Below are 22,493 nucleotides of genomic sequence, written 5' to 3' on the forward strand. Positions count from 1 at the left end.
CTCTCATATATCCTATCATCCTAACCCATTATTTGCTTCTTGGGTTTTCTTATCTCTTCTCAACAGCGAGTTTCCTGTCGTCCCCTTCACATCCCTTGCCGAGTATTCTGGTTTTCAGTTACACCATTCTCAGATCAACCTCCTCAAGCAACAATCCGACCAACTAGGCAACATGATCCTCACCACTAGGCATTCCGGGATGAGGGAAGCAGACACCATTCCATACGCAGCTTTCTCGCTCAAAATTCCGACCTCTCAGGAACCTAGGGAAACCACTTCAGGATAGTGATATTTGGCATAAAGTAAGAAGTCAACGTGGAGATGAAAACACTAGAAGATCTTTCCAGGATTCTGAATATTTTATGTGCAATTCGCTGTCAAATATTACTCCCCATGCATTTCTATGGGATAGTTTCCATGGCTCAGGAACCTAGCCGCAAAACGTGCAAGACTTCAAACTGTGCGCAAAGCACATTTTCACCCCCAATATTAGCAGCGCAAAATAACTTTCAATTACGCTAAATAACTGCAAAGTAATCGCTGTTGAAAGGACTGCCATGAGCGGGAAAGCTGCACATGCGTCTGGTACAATCCTTCGCCATTTCCCGCGTAGTAGTGTACGGGGCTCCGTAAATGAGTCTCTCAAAAGCAGAGCAAGCCTGACTGGAAGCTATACTTCTGAAAGTTACCGAAATGGCCCTGCATCTTTCGGCCTCTCCATCCACGGAGACACTTAAGGAGATGTGCACCCACAGCACCCTAGCAGAATTAATTGAGGCCCACCGCGCCAACCAAATGGTTATACCAGGTGAAACACCTGCAGGAAAGACCATCCTGACTAAACTCAACCTCACCCCCATCCACTTTTGTGAAGACTCAAGAAAACAGCACATGCGTGGAGATCTTTTATCGATATCCGCCCAATACCAAAAATCATGCACCCAACAAAGCAGAAGGGCGTGTGAACAGCACGTGCCAAATCGCTTAACAAGATGCTTCAGTATTTAGCCTTTGAAAGAGTAGCCTACACAGACGTAAGTATGGTCTACGCTGGTGAAAGGGTAGCCGTTGTATATACTGGGGACAGCTCTTCTCTTCGCACCACTATGGGAGAAGAAATCGCGATTGGTGAGCAGGTTGCCATTCCTCTCGCCATCATCCAGCACCGCCGTTACATCTGCAACGACTCCTCAAAATCAGCCGGGCCTACCTACGCTGTTGCGTTTGCCCTGATGCTCATCACATTCTCAACACCACCAACCACCTGGAGGGAAGCGGATCATCAGCAACATCTGGACTCTGTCCCGTACTGGGACCGAAGGGGGAGGGGGGTAGAAACTTTCTAATCATCATCGCCGCACCGAGCCACTATCATCATCGCTGCCCGTAATCTCTCGTGAGCAGCTCTCGCTCGACATGGAGGAAGAAAAATGTTAGGAGGGAGCATGACGTCAGGAGGCCCAGCTTCGGCAAGCCAACCTCCTCTGAAGCCACTTTCTCCTGTCCTCGGGCTCCTCCCGCGCAATGCATCATGGAAGATCTACCACTTTCAGGCCCGCGGTAGCATTTAGTGGCTCCGGCTGGCTGCCAGTGGAGGTGGAGGCGAGCGCCGCCGCCGAAGGCGCCGTGCGAGATTGTTTGCCAGCGTTGCGCTCCAAGCCTCGTATCGGGGAAGTACTGCCGCTGTTCAAAGCAAGGCGAGACTTCGATCGCATTCTCACGAAGCACCCTCACGAGCTGCAAGCCAAATTTCACTTCTGACGTTGGATCGCTCGAACGCGCCGCCGTAAACATTCACAAGCACGGAGTGGCCTACGGCTGCAAGGTGTTTGCCAGGTGTGCTGTGATGATTGCGTATGGCATTCTGCTGAGAGTTATCGCGCCACCTTCCCTTTACATTATAGCGCTGTAACGAGTGTCGTATCGGCTGAAAGGTGGTGAGCTTTGGTTTCACTCGAGCGCGCATTTGCATACGTTGTACGTGCCACAATTGTCGGGTTGACGTTTCTGCTGCGTTGCTGTCTCCTTCAGTGCATTGGAAAACAAACGGTGCAGAAGCAACGATATTGGGTGCGGGCGCGGGAAGAACGCATCATTTTCTCTGGTGAAAACAGCGCATGCAAGACGAAGACAGAGAAGGGAAAACACAAACACGGTGCTGTCCCTTCTCTGTCTTCGTCTTTGATACGCTGTTTTCACCATGAACATTCACCAACTTGCCCAGTTCGCCGCACTCGGATCATTTTCTTCCTCACGTCGCAGGCAGTACGCGGGCTTGTTGTCCGAGGACTGCTCAATCCGTGCGATAGGTATATGGGAAAAACGAATGCTAGATTTTTTCGCCTGAGAGTTGACCAGAGCCAAGAAAGTGCGGTGCGTTTTGTGAAATAAAAGATAAGGCACGGATGTCGTACTCTGTCATCTCCACTTTTGCACGGCGGCGACACAACACTTCGACTGCGTCGTGAACTTGGACGGATCCCAAAGCTCAATAAATAAAGATGTTTTCCGTCTCTCCCGTCCGACCACTGTGCCCGCACGATCAGCCCGCTGAGCGTTTCTGGTTTCAGGCAGCGCTGCACGCAACGCCCGGAGGGCAACTCGGCGCCGAAACCCGAATACCGCTTGCCTGTCACGTGGTGGTGTAACTCCCACGAGTTTTTCCGTTTTATTTTTTATGACTAGGCTTCACGATTGTCACGTGACGCTCCCACCTAAACTTTTCTTTCCTCCATGTCGCTCGAGCTGCTTCATCTAGTCCGCCATCTTGTATAATAGAAGCACCACCGCATCACCGGAACGTCGCGGCCCTCGGTCTCTCCTCTTATTTTATAGGAGGTAATGCCCGAGCGCACCACTTGGCACGTGAAGACGCTGACGCCCGTGCCATGGTTTCAGGGATCCCGAAGAGCGACTGGACGCTCCAACCCCACTCCCCACCGATAAGAGCATCTCAAAATAATATCGGGAGAAACGGTGCACGCTACGACCACATCACCATATCAAGTGGCACCGGCTCCACATACATTTTAGATAAGGCATGCTGTACACCCCCCCCCCCCTACCCCTCACCCACATTCCCCAACCACCAACAGACCCGCGGCACCATCTACCACATGGTCCTGGCCTGTCACCATCCGGCACCTCCAGACACCACAACATTGCGAGATCACCCCAACCCCTCGGAGATGGTGATCGGAGACTCGCAGACGGAGGCTCAGCGTCAGCTGATATCCCTAGCGGATGAGGCCTACAAGACCAATGGGGCCCCGCAAGTAGGCCCCAGGCCAGCATGATCATCCAAAGTCATTTTATATCTTCAGTGAAGTCTATTCCTCCCCCGCCTCCTGTCAGTTCTGCGCACTGATTGTACACCTAACTACACTTCGCCCTAACATTGAAGCGGCGAGGGGCAGGGAATTTTGTTCCTGACCCCCTTCGGAGTGAATGATTATAAGTGTTCACAAACGACTTCCTGAAAGCCTAAGATGGAATGAGTTCCCATGACGTGCTTTTCAGAGTACACTTGACCTTGGCTCAACTGAAGTGCCTGCCTGAACGGGGCAAGAATAGTATCGTAACGCTAGGCACACCTCTTTACGCTCTTTCATTACCTTCATCTTTATTCCCATTGTTCCCCCTTTCCCACGTGTAGGATAGCAAACTAGGCCACCGCCTGGTTGCCATTCCTGCCTTTCTTTTACCCTCATTCCTTCTTTCCCTCGGAATGCTTTAGAAAACAAAACGTCCAATGTGGAAATAAATGTATGCTCATTCCTCCCCTAATATTGATATGCCTTCTAAGATTGCTTTTAAGAGCAGAAACTGCGCTTTCGACGATGCTACATACCGTGCCATCATCAGTTAGTAAAGCCGTTAATTCACAAAGGTAAAGCGTGAGAGAATGATCAAAGGAATCAAACAAGTAATACTAAAGAAGCCCGAAACTAACATTCGGCATAATGAAAGGTTTTGTTCATTTCCAGGTTGTTCGGAGAGGTGACAGTCGATTGACCTCCCCACGCAAAGTACCGGACCTTGTTGCAAGTCGAACAGCAGCCCCCTTATACCAGCCCACTCAATTGCAACTTGTAGCGAAGTATCCATTAACGGAAAGTGGGACCGGCCGGCTAAGTGGCGCTTGTGTTCCCCAGCGGTCGTTATAGTCGACAACTGTATAAAACAGTGGAAAGGGATGGCCTACCTGTCAGTGAAGCAGGTTCCGAATCCAGGACAATGGGGTCGACCTTTCGGAGCATGGGCAGAGTGTGGTTCGTGGTCGCGTGGATGCACTGGTGGGTGGAGATCTTGCACTGGTATCCCTCGGGCAGCAGCTCGAATGGTCGCTGCAGCACTCGGCGTGCTGGTAGGGGCAGCAGCCGTAGCTTCCGCTCGCCAGCAGGCAGCAGGTCTGTCCGTCTTGGCAGTAGTTGCCGTCAGGGCAGCGGACGTTGCCAACTTCTGAGAGAGCGGGAAGAAATAGACCAGAACCTGTTTCTGATTTAAGCTCCGGATCTCAGGAAATAAACTGAAAGAGTACTATACCACGGAACACCCGATCTTTCCCATTTTCGGGAAGTTTCATGAATGGCTGCAAGGGGTTTGGTGAGGATACATCCCTCCTGAACTGTTCTTCAAAGACTACGTTTTTGTTTTGCTTGAAATGTCCTTACGCTACTCACCAAGGAAGCCCTGTTCGGTCATCGTTGGCCCTCACAAATGAGGAAAAGGAGGAAATGTTAGAGTAAAGGAGAAATGAGGCAAACGGTGTGGAGGAGGTGTATCGAATTAAATAAGGTAGGACGAATTGCTCACCAGTTACGTTCCAACGGGATCGAAAATCGGCCAGAATTGAATTAGGGCCAAAAAGTTTGCTGAGCAATTATATTGCAGGACTCAACGCTCAGCAAAAGTATAGGTAGGGTAGCGTGTAACGTCTTACGTACGCAAAACAAATGCGTGGTGAAGATCAGGCATCGCGGAACGTTTTTGGGAATTCTAAGAGCGCGAGGATGAATAGCAGAAGAGAAATGACCCAACCTTGGGGAGTCCCTTACGCTGGCGTGTGGAAGTCTGTGGAGGTGTGTGGATCACGGCGGATTGTTTCAACAGTCGACCGTTATCCGTACGTCGCACTAATAAACCTAGAAGTGTGAGGGTAAGTTACGAAGAGGCAACGGGCCCACGAGCAGCTTTTGAGAGTGCATGCCTCAAGTAAAAAATGTGGTTAGGGAGGTCCCGGGAATCGAAACCGGAATTTTTACACCGTGAAACCGGCAATATAATCACTGGGCCACCCCAAAAGCCCGAGCGGTACGGAGTTAGCAGCGGTGGGAAAAAATAACATGTGAAGCCAATTGGAAACAAAAAGGGTTGTGTTGGCACGCAGTGCGCAACACCTACAGAAAAAGGGCCAGATAAGACTTTTGGCAAGTGTTAGAGCCAAATGGGGTAATTTTGAAGCGGAAAAGAATACATAACCCTAACAATGATTTTAGGCACCCATAGCGTGCAAAAAGGATTCCATCTTGCCTTTTCAGGCCGCCTTATTACGAGCCCGGAGGGAAATGCACACACGTATTTGGGAGGTTGGAAATAAATAACAGAAGAACGAGAAAGGGGTAACCTAACCCCGCAAGTTAAGGACAACAAAGAACAATTAAAACACCGCCGCCGCATGAAACAAGAAATTACAGCCATTTCACTCAATGTGAAAGCTTTCGGAAGTGCAGAGCAGTGATTCGCCATAACGGGCTGTAGCGCCGTTCTCCGCTCACTGTTACTACCAAATGCAATTCCAATTTTCCGCCTTCGCAGTGCTCGCGCGCCCCCTGCCTGAAACAGCCCCAGCGGGAGTTCTGTTCTCCCGGCGCTTTTCTCCCCGCACGTGCCGGCGTTTCACTGCCCAATTTTGCGTCGATTAGCGTAAAAAACCACCCAACGGGCGTCCTTAACTAAAGTAACCCGGATGCTGCCGGTTAATTACGTATAGTTTGCCTCAAATGTACCTATAGTTTTCTTTGCGCTAAACAACGGGAAGGTGTATGACAAGCGCCAGCGTTTCACGAGTTTCGAACGCTTATGACTATATAAACCGCTTGGCTTTCGAAGCCTGTGGGGTACGCCACGAACAACAGCGTTACCCCGGGACGCCGCCTCAGTGCTCTATATACTTGGGTCGAACTAGCGGTCTAGGACGACAAGGCGAGCGCCTAAAGTGCTCTCCATTTAAAAAGTGACGAACCAGTGGGAAAACGTTACCCGTGATCGGAAATCTAACCTGGGCATCCCGCGGTATGAAACCGGCTTCTATGCCGTTGCGTTTGCGGCGTGGTCCCTCGCGCGCACTTCTCCTCGCCAGTTCACGTGCGTTCACGCCTGAGGTGAGGAGCAAAGATGCCGACTTCGTGAAGCCGGTTGCCGCCGGTTCTAGCACGTACTAACGCTGTCCACTATGGAAGAGATGTGAAAAGCTGCAGACAAAAGCTGCGGTGCAAAAGCCTGGTCTTCGACGAAGGGAGAGCGGCCGGCAACTCTGCTGTTTCGCCAGCCCTGCACCACTCGTGCAAGTTGCGTCAATATTTTGGGGTTCAATAAGAAAGACGCTCGAATGGTCGAAGCTTAGAGGACTGCATTCTGCGTTGAGGAGCTCCTGCAATTTGACGTCGGGCTTAACGTTGTCAGATGCGCCCTGAACATCTAGGGTGAGGATGGTGGTAGAGTGAGTTCTGTCAGGCTGTCGATAATTTGTGCTTTGAGTTATATGAGCCCTCCTGGGCGGATGGTCGGTTTATGAAGTCAAACGTCGTCTGGGGAAAAGGTCGTCACCTTCGAGGTAAGAGGTTAGCCGAAACTGCATCATATATTCCACGGCTCGCGTTGGAGATCCCCAGGAGGACAAAAATTAATCCGGAGCCCTCCAATATTACTTGCCTCATACCCCGGGTGTAGCTTCTGCACGTAAAACACGCGAAATTTGAACCATGTATTCCAAAAGTTTCCACACCGTTCGCTCAGTAAAGTTTGCTCCTCCTTTCCCGAGTGCGATGTTTAGAGAGATGGATATATGTCGGCGGGGAGAACGGGCTTGCGATGTTTGGGAATCAGCGTGATATCTGCGTGACGCCTCTGACAGGGTGGGCTCCTTCTTGCCAGTGAAAGTAGACTCTTGAGTTTGATCGTAGAAGTTGGTTGAGTTTATTGTTGACGCGACCTCTAGCCAGGGTGGTATTCCGAGTAGGAGTCCAGCTGGAGTTCAGTGTGGGTGAACAGGGCGTCGAGTGCTTCGATTGGCGGACGCAGGTAGCGGGCGGTAGGGGGACAGGGAAGCATGATTGGGTGGCCCAAGGGGTGACCTCTGAGTGAATGGAAGGGCGCTTCGGGATTGAGGTGACTGTTCTGTATGAGTCTATCAATTGGGCACACACTGTCCAGGGTTCGTCGCCGATTAGTTTCCGGTGGACGTGCCAAGTACGTTTGGTGCTGAGAGTTCCCTTTCTCTTGTGGGACAGGAGTGCCCAGTTTTGAATGTATTGTAACGTAGTATTTTGGTCACATACTGCCGCTACTGTAGCATGAAGATCGGAAGGAAAAAGTCGAGACGTCGAAGAAGTTTTAAGGTTAGCTTGTTTACTTTACAGATGACATTGATGAAATTTGGCACATACAAACTTGAAACTATTACACTTATTACCTAGATGAAAAAGACAGTCAATAGATTCAGAGTACTTAGCGGGACATAGCTGGCGGGCGAAGGGCTCCCGGCGGGAGGGCACGTCGACGGGCGGCAGAGTTTCTGACGTGAGCTGGTGCAGGCCGCCCTCTCGCCCTCAATCGCCAGAGGGGCCGCGTTATATTTGCTTTGGGGGGACGCATTGGGGGAAAAAGCGCATCCTAGCGTGTGCGGACCGGGTGGAAAAAGGCTAAGGCACACCCGCAGCCAATCAGGAAGACGCTTCTTAGCTCCAATCAGACATGTCCCCGCCAAAGTGAAAAGGACCAAAAACACAGACACAAGGTTCCGACTCGAAAACGCGCACTCGGAGAACCACGCGTGTAAAGAAAGTAGTTTAGAAAAAACGCACTAAAGTAAACAGGAGAAAAGGGAAGGTCGTCGGAAGAACACTGAAGACACCGGAGCCCGAACGCGACCAGTGCACACGCCACGGGGGGGCATGGAACGCCGCGGCCGCGGTAACAGAAGCCGGGGCTCGCTGCCGGCAACAGCCGCGACTCTCCGTCTCTCTCTCTCTCTCTCTCGGTCGGTCAGCGCGCAGAGATCCACTCCGCATGCGCTTCTAAGAAAAAAAACGTGGCTAGGCGACCGAAGAGGGATACTACAAAATATAAAAAGCAAACGGGACGGGGGCTTCGCGACAGTATATTGTTTTGCACGTACTGGATCCCCTGTGCAGTGATTGGCCAATGCTTTTGTTGATTTTGCAGTTCCACTTCCGTCGTTTCAACCATTTGACTAGCCCTCGCTGGGCTGCGCTGACATTGAACAGGTTGGTGGCAGGGGTCTTGTCGTTGAGGGGAATTGTATCGGTTTGCTCCTGAACGTGGGATTTTAGTGCTGATGTCCGCTATTTTAGGTGGTCGGTTATGGGAGGGAGGGTGGCGAGGCCCTTGCGCAAAGCGTTACAATTAGTTATCTTCGTGGTGCCAATCTTTTAACTTTGTGAAATTGGGATATACTATACAATTTGATTGAGAATCGGATTTCTTTCTAGGACATGCGGAGGTTTTTTTTTTTAAATGCAGAGCATTTCAGTAACTCACGATGTCACCCGCGTTGGCGTCCGTAGTCCGCACGCTCACTGCGCATGCGCGTCGAGTCGAGGCGAAAGCGAACACATCTCTCGCGAGGGGCATTGGATTGGATTCGAACACTCTCTCGCGAGGGGCATTGGATTGGATTCGATTGGATTGGCTTGGATTGGATTGGATTGGCTTGGCTTGGCTTGGCTTGGCTTGGCTTGGTTTGGATTGGATTTGGATTGGATTGGATTGGATTAAAGTGGATTGTGTTGGATTGTGTTGCGTCATAGCCGCGGCACGTTGCGTCATAGCCGCGGCAGACGCGCTTGGGCCGGCGCATGTGCAGTACTCTCTCTTCCGCGGTTTCCTCTCCTTCGGGCACGCTGCGCATATAACCGGTGTGCCGTTCTCCGGCCAAGCAACATCCGCGGTTGGCTCAAACACCTAGACTCCACGCCGCTTTACAAGTACGCCAACGTCGTCGACTGGGACCGGCTTACGCAGTCCCCTCAACGTATATAAGCGGCGGAGCGCGCGTTCGGAATTCAGTCAAGGGCGTCTTTGCATGGCTTACGCTTGACGTGACGCTTTGCTTGACTCGAGTAGATGCGACGCATTTACTCGAGTTCCCCCCGTGGGAAGATGCGGGCGGCTTTTTTTTCAAGTTCAATGCCATGCGTTGTCTGCGTAACGGAGGTCTGGAGAGATTTCGCATGATGCCTTGTTGCGCAGCCTCGTTAGGGTCGTCAAATCATTGTTACGAATGAGAGCGTTGAGCTGGGTGACACAGAAAAAACGATCTATTTTGGTGGCATGGATGTATCCCTATCAGTATTCAGGGACGTTAGAGTCTCCAAATAGTAAAAAGAGTGTATTGTGCTGTTCTCTTGGCGTCAAGGGTGAAGATGTTGATTGCCTGTTGGGGAGTGAATGTTGTTGAGTAAAGTTAGGATCAATGAGATACGTTGGTTTGGTCGAGTTGGTGGTATTTCGACAAAGGTGTGGCCGAGATGGGATGCGAGACTGTGTTCGTAGTGCGGAGGGGACGCAGCCACACCGCCTGTCAATTACCTCGCATGCACGCCTGAGCTCGGAATTTATAAGATGGAAGACGTCCAGTGACACGGTTTCCAGCAAGCACTGTCTGGCCTGCGTTTAATTAAAGGGCTTCCTTGAGCAGAGGAGAAAGTTGGGAATACTTTATGAAAGAAAACCTCTAGCGGAGAAATAATTTTTTCTTTAACCTTTGTGTAATATTTATGCGTTCAAATTATGCCGTTTTATGGCTACATACAGGTGATTCAATAGAACTACACATGGTAAGTTAGTGTAACATTAGTGAACGAAGGTATAGGGTCAATGCAAGACACATACCTAAAGGCCTTTTTTACAGTGCAAGTGTCACAGGAATAATGCTGGCAGGTCAAGACAATAGTCCAGTGTTACGCGCACTGGAAGAATTTATGACTTTCCAGCATGTTCACACGATGACGGTGGATTGATCTGCCCACGCGTCTCGGGTCTTGTCAGGTGTGAAAAACGTGCACCCTTAGTACACACCTACCCTCTTCCAATTTGGCAGCGCCAATGTAGTCTCTAGACAGGGCGAAGTTTGGACCCATCGGTTGCTCGGCGTTGCAATATGCACCCTAAATTATCGTCAGCGTCTGTTTGAAGCAGTGGAAAAGAACGGCCTACTTTTACCTGTTCGTGAAGCCGGTTCCGAATGCCGGACGATGGAGTCCACCTTTCGGAGCATGGGCAGAGTGTGGTTCGTGGTCGCGTGGATGCACTGGTGTGTTGAGATCTTGCACCGGTACCCCTCGGGGCAGCAGCTCAAATGGTCGCTGCAGCACTCGGCGTGCTGGTAGGGGCAGCAGCCGTAGCGTCCACTGGTCGTCAGGCAGCAGGTCTGTCCGTCTTGGCAGTAGTTGCCGTCGGGGCAGCGGACGCTGCCAACTGGGGGCACGGAGAAAATTGAGAAAGCGGAAAAAAACGACGGTTGCTTGGTGCACACGTCACAAATGAATCACAGGGAAGACCTGAAAAACGGGTGTTATTGAAGCGCCCACAAATCCTTCGTCTTTTTGAGATTTTACGCTCGAGCGGGTTCCTAGGTGAAATTCTGCTTTCGCAGCACTTGGGTGCATTCAAGACTGACTGCTTACCATTCTCCTCCGGCATCATGACTTCCACATTGCGGACGATGGGCTCGACCTTTCGGAGCATGGGCAGAGTGTGGTTCGTGGTCGCGTGGATGCACTGGTGTGTAGAGACCCTGCACTGGTATCCCTCGGGGCAGCAAGTCGAGTGGTCGCTGCAGCACTGCGCGTGCTGGTAGGGGCAGCAGCCGTAGCGTCCACTGGTCAGCAGGCAGCAGGTCTGTCCGTCGAGGCAGTAGTTGCCGTCGGGGCAGCGGATGTTGCCAACTTCTGAGTCTTCTGAAAAAAAAAATGATTCAATTCAATTCAAATCATTTCCGACAGACAATTTTTATAGTCATAGCACATTCAGAATACAACAGGAAAAAAACCAACTGCTGTCAACGTAAGGAGGGCAAAAGGTGACTACCTGACGCCTGTCTAGGCCTTGCTGCCTGTATATTTTTATTTGTTATGGAGTATGTGTATAAGATACTAACATTTTTTCAGTGCACGCGATCAACAGGGCACAGCCACTTCAAAGAACATTTGAAAATGGGATGCAACATTGCACATGAAAAATAACAAAAGTAGAATAAGAAACTGAATACGGAGCAGGATATACAATTACTAAACGCTTAGCAAGAAGGCTTCTACTCGTTATTTAAACGTACCAGTTGTCTTTGACCCACGTGCTATTTCAGGCAATTTCATACATTTATTTAGAAGATCAGGTATACTGCGTTCTATTTACTGGGTTCCATAGGATGTTCGCAACCTTTTTTTAATATATGGGCCCTGTCCTGATTTAAACCGCATTCTGGGTGTTTGCAACTTGGTAGAAATGGCGTAGCATCTTATTTTAAGTCATAGTAATTTCGCAGAGCTGAACAGTGAAGATAGATGCATTCAGTCATTAGGATTTTGTGTTTTTCAAAAAATTGCAGTGTATGTTCACCCGACAAAACGTTTTCTACAACTCCAAAACATCTATTTTGTAAAATTTTAATCCACTCACGATTACCTTTTGACACAGCGCCCCACACTAGGTTACAGTAATGTAAGCGAGAAGAAACCATTGCATAATATGTAGTCCAAGGTTCGACGAAAACTCGTCTGGCGAGGAAATAACATTGTTGGTACAAATTTGTTTTACCTATTGTTTTTAGCACTTTGGCGAGTGTAGGTTTTGTACCAACACCCATTGCATAATACAGCTGTCGTTTGAACCGTATTGACAAGAGTGGCTGACCATAAATCTTTTACCATTTCTATGGTTTTGGATATTTCTACAATCAAGAAATCAATGTGTCCTGACCAGTTAAAGTATTCCTGAAAATAAATGTTGATTGATTGATTGTTTGATTGATTGTAGGGTTTAACGCGCCGACGCAACGCAGGCGATGAGGCGCGCCGTAGTCGAGGGCTCCGGATTAATATTGACCACCTGGGGATTTTTAACGTGCGCCGAAATCTCGTACACACGGGCGTTTTTGCTTTTCGCCTCCATCAGAAAAGCGGCCACCGCGGCCGGGAATCGAACCCGCGACCTCGTGCTCAGCAGCGCAACGCCTTAGCCACTGAGCCACCGCGTCGGGTGAAAATAAATGTCCAAACATTTCTGTGATGTAACTTGCTTTGCTGTTTTCCGTCGAAATGCTAGGTTTTGGTTTGTTTTTTGCTCTAAATATGATGTAACTTGTTTCATTTATGTTAAGGGGTAGTTTATTTATATACAACCAAAAGTAAAGCTCTTTCGTCTGCTTATCAGCTTAGTTCATTACCTTGGAAACAGCAGCACATTAGTGTCATCAGCGTAGAGCAGTATGCATTGTGTCCCCAGTATTACTACAGTATCATTGATGTACAGAAGAAACAGCAGCGGGCCTAAAATATAGACCATATCCTGTTATTGTTTTCTCAGTCGGTTTCAGAACACTGTGGATAACGTTACATCAGGGTCTGAACAGAGAATGTTCTCAGCGAAGAACTTTGGGGCATCCAGCGCATGTTGCTCACCGTTTTCCTTCAGGATCGCCCGTTCCGCATTGTGGGCGATCGGCTCGACCTTCCCAAGCATGGGCAGAGTGTGGTTCGTGGTCGCGTGGATGCACTGGTGTGTTGAGATCTTGCACCGGTACCCCTCGGGGCAGCAGCTCGAATGGTCGCTGCAGCACTCGGCGTGCTGGTAGGGACAGCATCCGTAGCTTCCGCTGGTCAGCAGGCAGCAGGTCTGTCCGTCTTGGCAGTAGTTGCCGTCGGGGCAGCGGACGTTGCCAACTTCTACGTAAAGCAGAGAAAAAGCGCAACAGCTATTTATTCACTATAAATTTGTACCCCTCCAAATAACCTGAAATAGCGTGCTGTCATGCAGAACCCCGTGTTTCAGGCTTCAGACGCTATCCTCCAAATTGTTTCAAAGCGTTTTTTTAACGTGAAAGCATGCAAGTTCAGTTTTCGTTGGTCATCGCGAAGGAGGAAACGGAGAAAATGTGAGGGAGAGAAAATACCGATGTCCCACTTTAGAAAATTGGGTTCGCCACGTTTCTCCCGCTCCGTATAGCGGGTCCAAGTTTCCGGCTCTATACTATCGGCAAACCACGGATTCTTAGAAATCCAATGTTTACCGTTAAACCCTATTTCGTGTAAGTGAATTTATACACAAATTTATTTCTTTTCTAGTACAGATTAACAGTTATTTTTCGGGATAACTTTACTAAATTCTCGATCTTACGAAATTTTGGTCCAGGCACCGTTTGCGTGACCAAATCAGTTAGTCTGTGTGAACAAACCTCCGCCAATACTGCCCTTACTGCCGGAACACTGCTTAAACGGTTCCACTATGACTCTAGCCCCACCCTACTGCCCTCACACTGTCTGACACCTCAAACACCAAACGTAGCTGCACTGTGGCCCTTTCACACCACCCCGTCGTACTCTGCTTCGTGCCCTGCCCCCAACTCGTCCCTTGATGCCCTATCTCCCCCTAACCCTATCTTAGCAAGACTCCAATCCCTTGTATGCTCTAGATATTTGTGCCGTCAAGAGCGGATTGGTAAGGATAGTGTTAGGCGGGTCTACACTTCTCTTCCCGAGCACTACGCACCATCCACGGCTACCACTGCCTGAAACGACAAGCCCCAACCATAACTCATACCCAACTTTCTCGCTCAAAATTTCGACCTCTAAGGAACCTAGCAAAACCACTTCAGGAAAGTGAGATTTGACATAAAGCAAGGAGTCAACGTGAAGATGAAAACACTAAAGAAGTTTCCTGGATTCTGAATATTTTGTGCGTAATTCACTGTCAAATCTTACTCCACATGCATCTCTATGGAATAGTTTCCATGGCTCACCTAGTAGCGCAATGTGCGAGACTTGAAACTCTGCACAAAGTAAGTTTTCACCCCGCAATATTAGCTGCGCAAAAAAAGTTCTCATTTAGCTAAATAACTACAAAGTAATCACTGTTGGAAGGACTGCTATGAGCCGGAAAGCTTCCCATGTGACTGATCCCCACCTCCTATTTTTTCCCTTCACCCTTCCCCAACTACAACCGACTGTGGTCCATCGTCGCAATAAAAGCTGCATGATTCAATGCAATGTTCCCGGGGAAGTCACCTTGGTCGTTTCGATGGCGGTTCCTTCGCGGAACCGGGGCAGCCGGATCCAACGCTTGGGCGGCGAAGAGGTGCTGCTGGCGGAAGGCGTGAACGCATGTGCCGTTTGCCGTGTCGCAGTTGTAGCCCCGGGGACAGCAGTGGATGTTGTCCGAACAGCACTGCGCGGACTGGAAGGGGCAGCAGGCGTAATGCTGTCCGCCTAGCTGGCAACACGTCGTCTTGTCGGGGCAGAGGGTCCCGTCCGAACATTGCACGAAGTTCACGTGGTCGCCGGCGCCTTCAGAGTCGACGACACCTAGCGGGAGTATGGGAAATTGCCGTTGTTTTGAACAGCTGTTACACCGGATGCCGATACGATTGCTGTTCTCAAGAAGGTGTTCAGTGAGCGGAGAGTTTTACGTATACCAGCAGCTGTACAGAGTATACAAGGTGTACAGTATACAGTACAAGTAGCACAGTACAGCCGTAGAGTGGACAGCTGCACAGTATACAAGCTGTAAGTATACAAGCTGTACAGAGGAAGACGCTACAGACACAGTGTGCTCAACCTTTCATAACTGCATTTACAAGACCGCTATTCTGTACTTTTGCTCCTCCTCAACGACGCACGCTACTAAAAAGCGGAACCATCGAACTTTCCAATTGCAAGGCGCATGGTTAAACAATGGGCTATACCAAAATTATGCCATGACATCAGACATTATCGTTAACAGTACATGTTCTCATTTGTTTTATGAAATAATGACGAGGGCTGTTCATTCGCTCGTAAGCTCGTCCGTCGACTTAATAGTAATGCGTATACCTTCTTATCGCATGCGAAATATAGGAAAAATTATTCATTCTGCCTATTGCAGGAGTGCCCCCTGTGAAGAAAAATCTTTGTCGCAGATGTTCGCTTTTGCCGACCCTTGGTTTTATGAAGAGATTACTTTTTTGAAAGAATGAGCCACATTTTGCCATAAATTACTCGAAACTTCCCAGTTTTCTTCTTTCTAGGGCATGCTTTATTAAGTGTTGTTATACGTTCTCCATTTTCCCAACAACTGAACAGGGTCGGTCCATGGGCACTTCATTTTCAGTTACGAGCGTCGCTGCTTCGATCACTCCATACGGCCCAGTCTTGTGGTACATTAACGTAAAAGAAGACTAACGTAATGTAACACTGGACCTTCTTTTCACTGCGTATGGCTCGTCTCTTCAATTTCAAGACATTATACATCTAACCATATCGAAGCGCTGCAATGGCTCCAGGGGTCGTGGACTCGTGCGTTTCTCTCGTTCAACCGTCTTTGTGGGTAACCCCCGATTTTCATTTATGCGTGACGTTGAATGCCAGCTTGGGCGACATTTATACCGATCGCGGCCGGCACCTTCCTTCTGAGTTGAATGTAGTTCTCACACAGCTTGTCCCGTTCCGTGCTTGTTTTACCCTCTCATCCCTGAAGTTTTTGTTTGAATCGAAACGATTTTTTGTGGTTTCTTTCATACCTCAAAGCAATAACCTTGCAAACGAAAAACTGAGCTATTAATTAATGCTATTAGTGATTTACAGACCTGGCATCTAATTAGGTGGTCAGGTAACTAACATTTTAAACTCTAGCGGAATTTTTATATATGTTTTGGGAAGCACTGAGCGCACATCGAAAGAATGGAGCTGGTAGTGCAAATATTTTTAGATTTACAGCCATGTCATGAAAGTAGGACTTCGGTCCTTGGGGTCACACCGACGTCAGCCTGGTCCTCACAGCAACGACTTTCTCTTTCTAGCGTTCAGCGGTAGCAAAAACGAACAATGTTGATACCTATCGAAAGAGGCATCCTTAATTAAAGAGCTGTTAACCAGAAAACTAACTGTCTTGGTTTTGTTCTCAAATTAAAATCCTAAATGTAGGATACCAGGGCCGAAAGGGTTAACACTTCATGAGCGGAAAACCTGGATCTTTTTCGAAAGCCTTATTGGGGTCTGTAGGATTTGTACTTCAGCCTTCATTCCAGAATCTCTGCCAGTCGATGGCTCACGAGAAGCTTTTATGCAGTGAGCAGATAAGGTTAGATTTTGCATCCGCCCCCTACTGGCGATTTATATTACCTTTGAACCGAGCGCCGTTGAACCTATGTCAGCTGAAGAATAAGATAGCATTTGCAACAGGCACGTTCCCGTTATTTGTTTTTCTAATCAGCAGGTGCCCGAGCGAAGCAATGGCGGCTCTTTAAAGTTCGGATGAAACTGGATACGTGAGAGTGGCGTGATCGGGCGGTAGTCTAGTTAGTCGCAATAGCGCATAGGTTAACGCTCTTTGATTTTGGCATTGTGCAGTATCAGACTATTTCATCGCTTTCGTCACAAATGCATAAGCCAGCCGTGTGAGAGAGCCTAAAACACTGGGAGCTATGCGCTGCTGTCAACAGTGCTACATCTTGCTGCGGTCATGCAATGAAATTTAAGACACCTTTAGGTAGAAGCATTCATTTATTTAGCACGACATTGAGAAGAGCGATGCTGCTTGCACTCCCCGGTCTAAAAAATCTGTCTTTCGTAACTACAGCCCAGGTGAAGGGACGCCAAAGAGAATCCGAAGCACTCCTAATTGTGGCCGAACGTGCAGTTTATTAATGTCTTAGTTGTCTGCTAATCGCGTATTGTCTTCGTTATATTTGTAAAGTTCGGACACAGCGAACTCCAGGCAGTGTTCGTGGGCGCTTATCAAATTACAGCAGTGACGTCATAAACGTTTGGTATCCTATACCGCCGTCGACTGCAAAGACCACCCTCCCGGGGGGCCGTTGGACCCACTGGGAAGGCCTCTATTCCTCTGTTCTCAAGTGCACACGCGGAAGCGGTGAAGAGAGCCCTCTGTCTATTTCTCGGTTTCCCATATCCGCCAGTCGATGTGGAAGAGCAGCGCATTGAAGAGCGAGAGTGGAGCTCGTAAACTAGACGGCGGCCCGAAGCGCAAGTGCGCATGCATGCGGGGTGCCAGTTTACAGGACACCTCGATCGCAGCCTGCTTGTAGGTTCTGATTACATGTGCTCTGGCTTCTTACCTGCCGTGACGACCAGGGCCGTCGCGATAAGGATAAGGCCAGTGCGCTCCATGGTCTGCAAGGAAAAACGAATCGAGTTACAGGCAGCGCTCTCGCAGTGATCAGCAGCGCTTTCAAGTGACTGAATTCAGCACAGCGACGAATTGTCCTTGAAAAGAAGTACCGTAACTTCCGGCGCTTAATTCGCGCCCAACGTTTCGAAATTGGATGCCAGGACTTCAGAATTAAACAAAAGGGATCGCGTTGTCTGGTTACTTAAAGAACGTCTCCAACACGGGTTTATCTCTGTGGATCGTAACACTAATTACCGTCCTCTGCGGGACAGCAATGGTAATTTCTTCATTTTGTAGTGTCATCTATGCCTCTGTCTAAGCAAACAGCAAAACAAAGTTGGGCTGGTTGGTAGGGATTCCCAATTATTTTACCTTTTACGGAAATAAAAAAACCCTGGGTCGCTTTCTGATGCATCAGACTCCGTAGGAACAAGCGACAGACGAGACAAACAGGACATACAACACTGAACGGGTGGCGAAAGACAACTAAACATGGAATTCAGGCGGAAAACGAACACGCGCGATTTCACGCGCTACCTGCAGATAAAAACGAATAGAAAAAGAATGACGGTAACTGCGTATATTCGTGGAATCTCTAGTGGCACTTAGCGAGATAGCAAAAAAGCTTAAAGTTGACGTCTGTTTTTCTTCGAAGTATAACCTTCAAAACAATTTTGCTGGAATTGATAAGACCTCAGGAGGTGCGCGTGTGTCAATGAGTCAAGTGTGTCGAGTTACAATACTACAACCGTGTCCACACTTTAACGTTGTCATGTGATACGTTTGTGGGGTAGACGGGCGCGGCCTCTATGGTCACCTGCGCTACCACAAAAGCAATTTAAAGTGGATGCTATGTTCTTCTTTGTCTACCCATTGTTCTACGTCTAATTGTACCCCGGAATTCTGACGTATGAGCATCGGGTTAGCGCAAATTATTCCTGCACGAGACCGGTATCGACACATCCATGAGAACTTAGTCAATAGGACTGCTGGACTTTGAAGTAGCATTTCCGAAAAACACGTTCGAAAATGCTGCTTCATTTTCAAACGTGTAACAGAGCACCATTTGTATGTCGATGACTGAGTGGATAAGCCGTTGTGCTGCAAGGACGCCAGTTCGATCTCCGCTGTAATGGCCGCTTTTTAGGTGGGGACGAAAAGCGAAAGCGCCCGTGTGCCGAGATTCCGGCGCACGGTAAAGAACCCCACGTGGCGGTCAAAATTGATCCGGAGTCCTCCACTACGGCGCGCCTCATCGCCTGTATTGTGCGTTAAACCTCATCACTCAACTGCGTTCGCATGTTTTTTTTCTTTTTTTTCCCCCTTAACGTGCATCATTTGAAGGATATCAATAGCGTTATTCGAGTTTCCACGTGAAACAAAGCATTGCGACTTATCTTAATGAGGCACGTGATGTCTAAAAGCCAGTGGACAGAATCACAATTTCCGATTAAAAACAGTTTTTCGCTCCCTTGCGCCTGGCGACTGCAGAAAGTAGCGGCGCTTTCCACAGTGTTTAGTGTCTGCTCCGCCGTGTTATCGAAGCCCAGGGGGTTTTCCGGATATGCCTATCTATGAGTGCTCGTAGGGGACAAAAGCACATCAGGCCACGCGTGCGCCTTCCGTTCAGCCTTCGACGGGCTTTGATATCCTCCACTCTAAGCGCTAGCAAGAGAACTCGAAGAAACAGAAATAGCACTCCTGAAGCCTAACGTGCTTAATCGATTGCAGTGTTACTTGCCCTCAAATTCATAGGAAATTTTAGCACTTGATCGTGGAGTAGCGATTAAGTGTTAGGCGCGGAACTACCTTTGTCTGCAAAATGTCCCTCATATATTTCTACATTGTTTTCTTTCAGGGTTGCCTTGCCAGATAAAATGGTTGGATATGGCCTATCATCTGCAAGCACTTGAATTTCATACGAGTGGGACTGCGTCCACGTTCTGCGATGCTCAGGTTGTTGCACTTGTTTTTCTGTATCACAGGCCTGTACGCGTGCCATCAGGCTATATTGACTGTTTTTCGTTCAAAGTTTATTCAGTCATACAAGGTGACGCACGACTAACGAATGTGAAAGGGCTGATGTGAAGCTTGCCGTCCCCTGTGTCCTTCCGCCTCGATGGCGCCTTGCGCTTTAAAAAAAAATGGCAATACAGTAAAAACTCGCGATAATTCAAACTCGGATAATTCAAACTTTCGGTTGATTCAAACAAACCTCAAAAAGTTTGGTTGGCCCGCTATGTTTTCAATGTATTATAAGGCCGCTTAATTCAAACTGCATCATTGCGTAAATTCGGTCAATAAGAAAGGGACACGACGGGCGCAGTCCTGTCCCTTCCTGCGCCCGTCCTGACCCTTTCTTATTGTCTTGTCTCTTACGCGCAGTTTTTCCACCCTTAAAAATGCAACACCAACTAGCCAAACAACACGCTGTACTCGGTTAATTCGTGCTTTTTGCTTGTCCCTGCCGGAAGATATCTGCTGCCCCTGCCCCTTCTAGCTGCACATTTGCATCCGTATATTACTAACAGTCGTAAGTACAGCCGATTACCTACATACATGCGTTAAAACGAAACCGCATTCCAACAATCGCGTGTAGATTGAGGAAGAAAAACAGTTTTGTTGTGAACTCTCATGCAGAGACAAATCAGTCATCCATTCGGGATTTTTTTTTGCAAGGTATTATTAAATACATGCGAATTTTTCATTAAAACACAAGTTGGTATGTTGCCCCAAGTCATATTTATGGGAACTTCTGATAACTCAAGCACAATCCGGGGGCGACGAGCAGTGATGCTGTGCATGATAATACCGTTGCTGTGCAATGTTGCAATGTTACATCTCCGGGGTTGATGGCCGCCGTCAGGCAGAGTTAATCTGCCTTTTGCCTCTCCTCCCGAGACATGGTTTGTTTAAATAAATGAAATGAAATGAAAAAATGAAATGAAATGTTCCGTGCAGGGAATTTTCCCTTTTTCGGGGAATTTTCGCCGATAAATTGGGCCCGAAGGGAAAAGGGGAATCTTCAATAGATGCAGGGAATTTTAGGAGTCGTGGAATAAAAAGAAAAATTATGTCAGTAACTGGACTGCACATCATTTATTACTTTGTTTTCTTTTAAGAAATTTCCTTAACAATTCGTCGGACTTATGTTGAAATATCCGCAGTCGTGCTCCCGCAAGCAACCAACGAGCATACAAGGCCGCTTCCAGTCAGTCAGTCAGTGATTGATTGATTGATTGTAGGGTTTAACGCGCCGACGCAACGCAGGCGATGAGGCGCGCCGTAGTGGAGGGCTCCGGATTAATTTTGACCACCTGGGGATCTTTAACGTGCGCCGAAATCTCGTACCCACGGGCGTTTTTGCTTTTCGCCTCCATCAGAAAAGCGGCCGCCGCGGCCGGGAATCGAACCCGCGACCTCGTGCTCAGCAGCGCAACGCCTTAGCCACTGAGCCACCGCGGCGGGTTCAGTCAGTCAGTGAACACCATTCAAAAAGGGAGCGTTAGGTGCTCCCTCCCCCCATCAGTCGGCCGGTATCCCTTGGGACTTGGCGGCTTCTATGGCGAGACCGATGATCTTGCGCTGGGTTTCGGAGGTTCGGCTGAGGAGTAGTGCCTCCCAGGATGCTACGTTTCGGTGCGGTTTCTTGTACGAAGGACACGTCCACACCATGTGGACGAGGTCCGCTCGACCCTTACATTTCTTACATCTTGGATCGACGACTTTGGGATGCCACTTACTCTATAGGACTGGGTTCTGGAAAACTCCCGTCTGCAAACGTCTCCAGTAAATCTCCTCTTTTCTACTTAGCTGCGGATCCGCGGGAGGTAGTATCTTCCTCTCCAGTCTATAATATTGCGTGATTTCATTGTAGTCACTCGGGCCTTCGTTCGCCGTCATTTGGGAAGGAGGTTCGGCATGCAAGGCTGAGGCCAACGAGTTCGCCGTCATTTGGGAAGGAGAGAGAGAGAGAAAAAAAAATTTTATTTGCCCTTTAGGCTAAGGCCTCCTCATTCCAGGATGCCACTGGAATTCCTTGTTAGTTGGTCTTCATGCAAGGCTGAGGACAACGACTGGACATCAGCAGCGGCGGCGTTGGCGGCGGTCGCCCGGACTGTAAGACCTCGGGCGGTCGCATGTGCTTTCTCATTCCCAATGAGTCCCCGATGAGCTGGTGTCCACACTAACGTTACCTCTTCGGTTGTAAAGTTTTTTACGTTTGCGAGGATACTCCAAGCGGCGCTGGAGATCCTCCCTCGGTCGAAATTTCTGATGGCCGATTTAGAGTCGCTCACTATCGTTCTAATTTCCGGCCGGTTCATTGCTAAGGCAATGGCTACCTCCTCGGCCTCCGTCGCGTCCCTACTCAGTAACGTGCAACACGATACTGGGACCCCGCTTTCAGAAACCGCTACTGCTGCGTAAGCGGTTTTACTCTGATATGCCGCTGCGTCGGTGTAAAGGACGTCCGTCTGTTCACCATATCTGGTTTGCAGGGCTTCAGCTCTGCTCTTTCGTCTAGCTTCGTGATACGCGGAATGCATGTTTCTGGGCATGGGTGTTACCTTAATTTTCTCCCTGATCGACTTTGGTATCTCGCGTGTATCTTTGACTAGTTCACTGGTGTGGTATCCCAGACGTTCGAGTATTTTGCGACCCGTCCGGCTGCCCAACAGTCTCTGCTGTTGCGATGCGTTTGCCGCCTCTATGAGTTCATGTAAAGTGGTCGATACGCCCAAACTAAGAATCTTGGCCGTTGATTGACGTGTTCGGGGGAAGACCTAGCGCACATTTGATTCCCTTTCTTATTATTATGTCCAACTTATTCTTCTCGGAATTTGTCAGCCTCATGTAGGGAGGGGGCTACG

The 22,493-nt window shown here is 48.8% G+C and overlaps 1 protein-coding gene across 1 annotated transcript in view; it reads right to left on the reverse strand.

The window, feature by feature from the left end:
* Positions 1 to 22,493, reverse strand: part of LOC144161806 (uncharacterized) — an 84,738-nt gene that overhangs the window by 48,861 nt on the left and 13,384 nt on the right. Inside the window, 7 exon segments of the mRNA XM_077692404.1 lie at positions 4,205 to 4,324; positions 4,327 to 4,491; positions 10,465 to 10,719; positions 10,929 to 11,201; positions 12,921 to 13,184; positions 14,523 to 14,819; positions 17,570 to 17,624. Of these exon segments, the coding sequence (XP_077548530.1) occupies positions 4,205 to 4,324; positions 4,327 to 4,491; positions 10,465 to 10,719; positions 10,929 to 11,201; positions 12,921 to 13,184; positions 14,523 to 14,819; positions 17,570 to 17,624 (1,429 nt within the window).

The sequence above is a fragment of the Haemaphysalis longicornis genome, unplaced genomic scaffold (genome assembly GCF_048455015.1).
Source record: "Haemaphysalis longicornis isolate Haplotype H1 unplaced genomic scaffold, Haemaphysalis longicornis Haplotype H1 scaffold_12, whole genome shotgun sequence".
Taxonomy (NCBI): Eukaryota; Metazoa; Arthropoda; class Arachnida; order Ixodida; family Ixodidae; genus Haemaphysalis; species Haemaphysalis longicornis.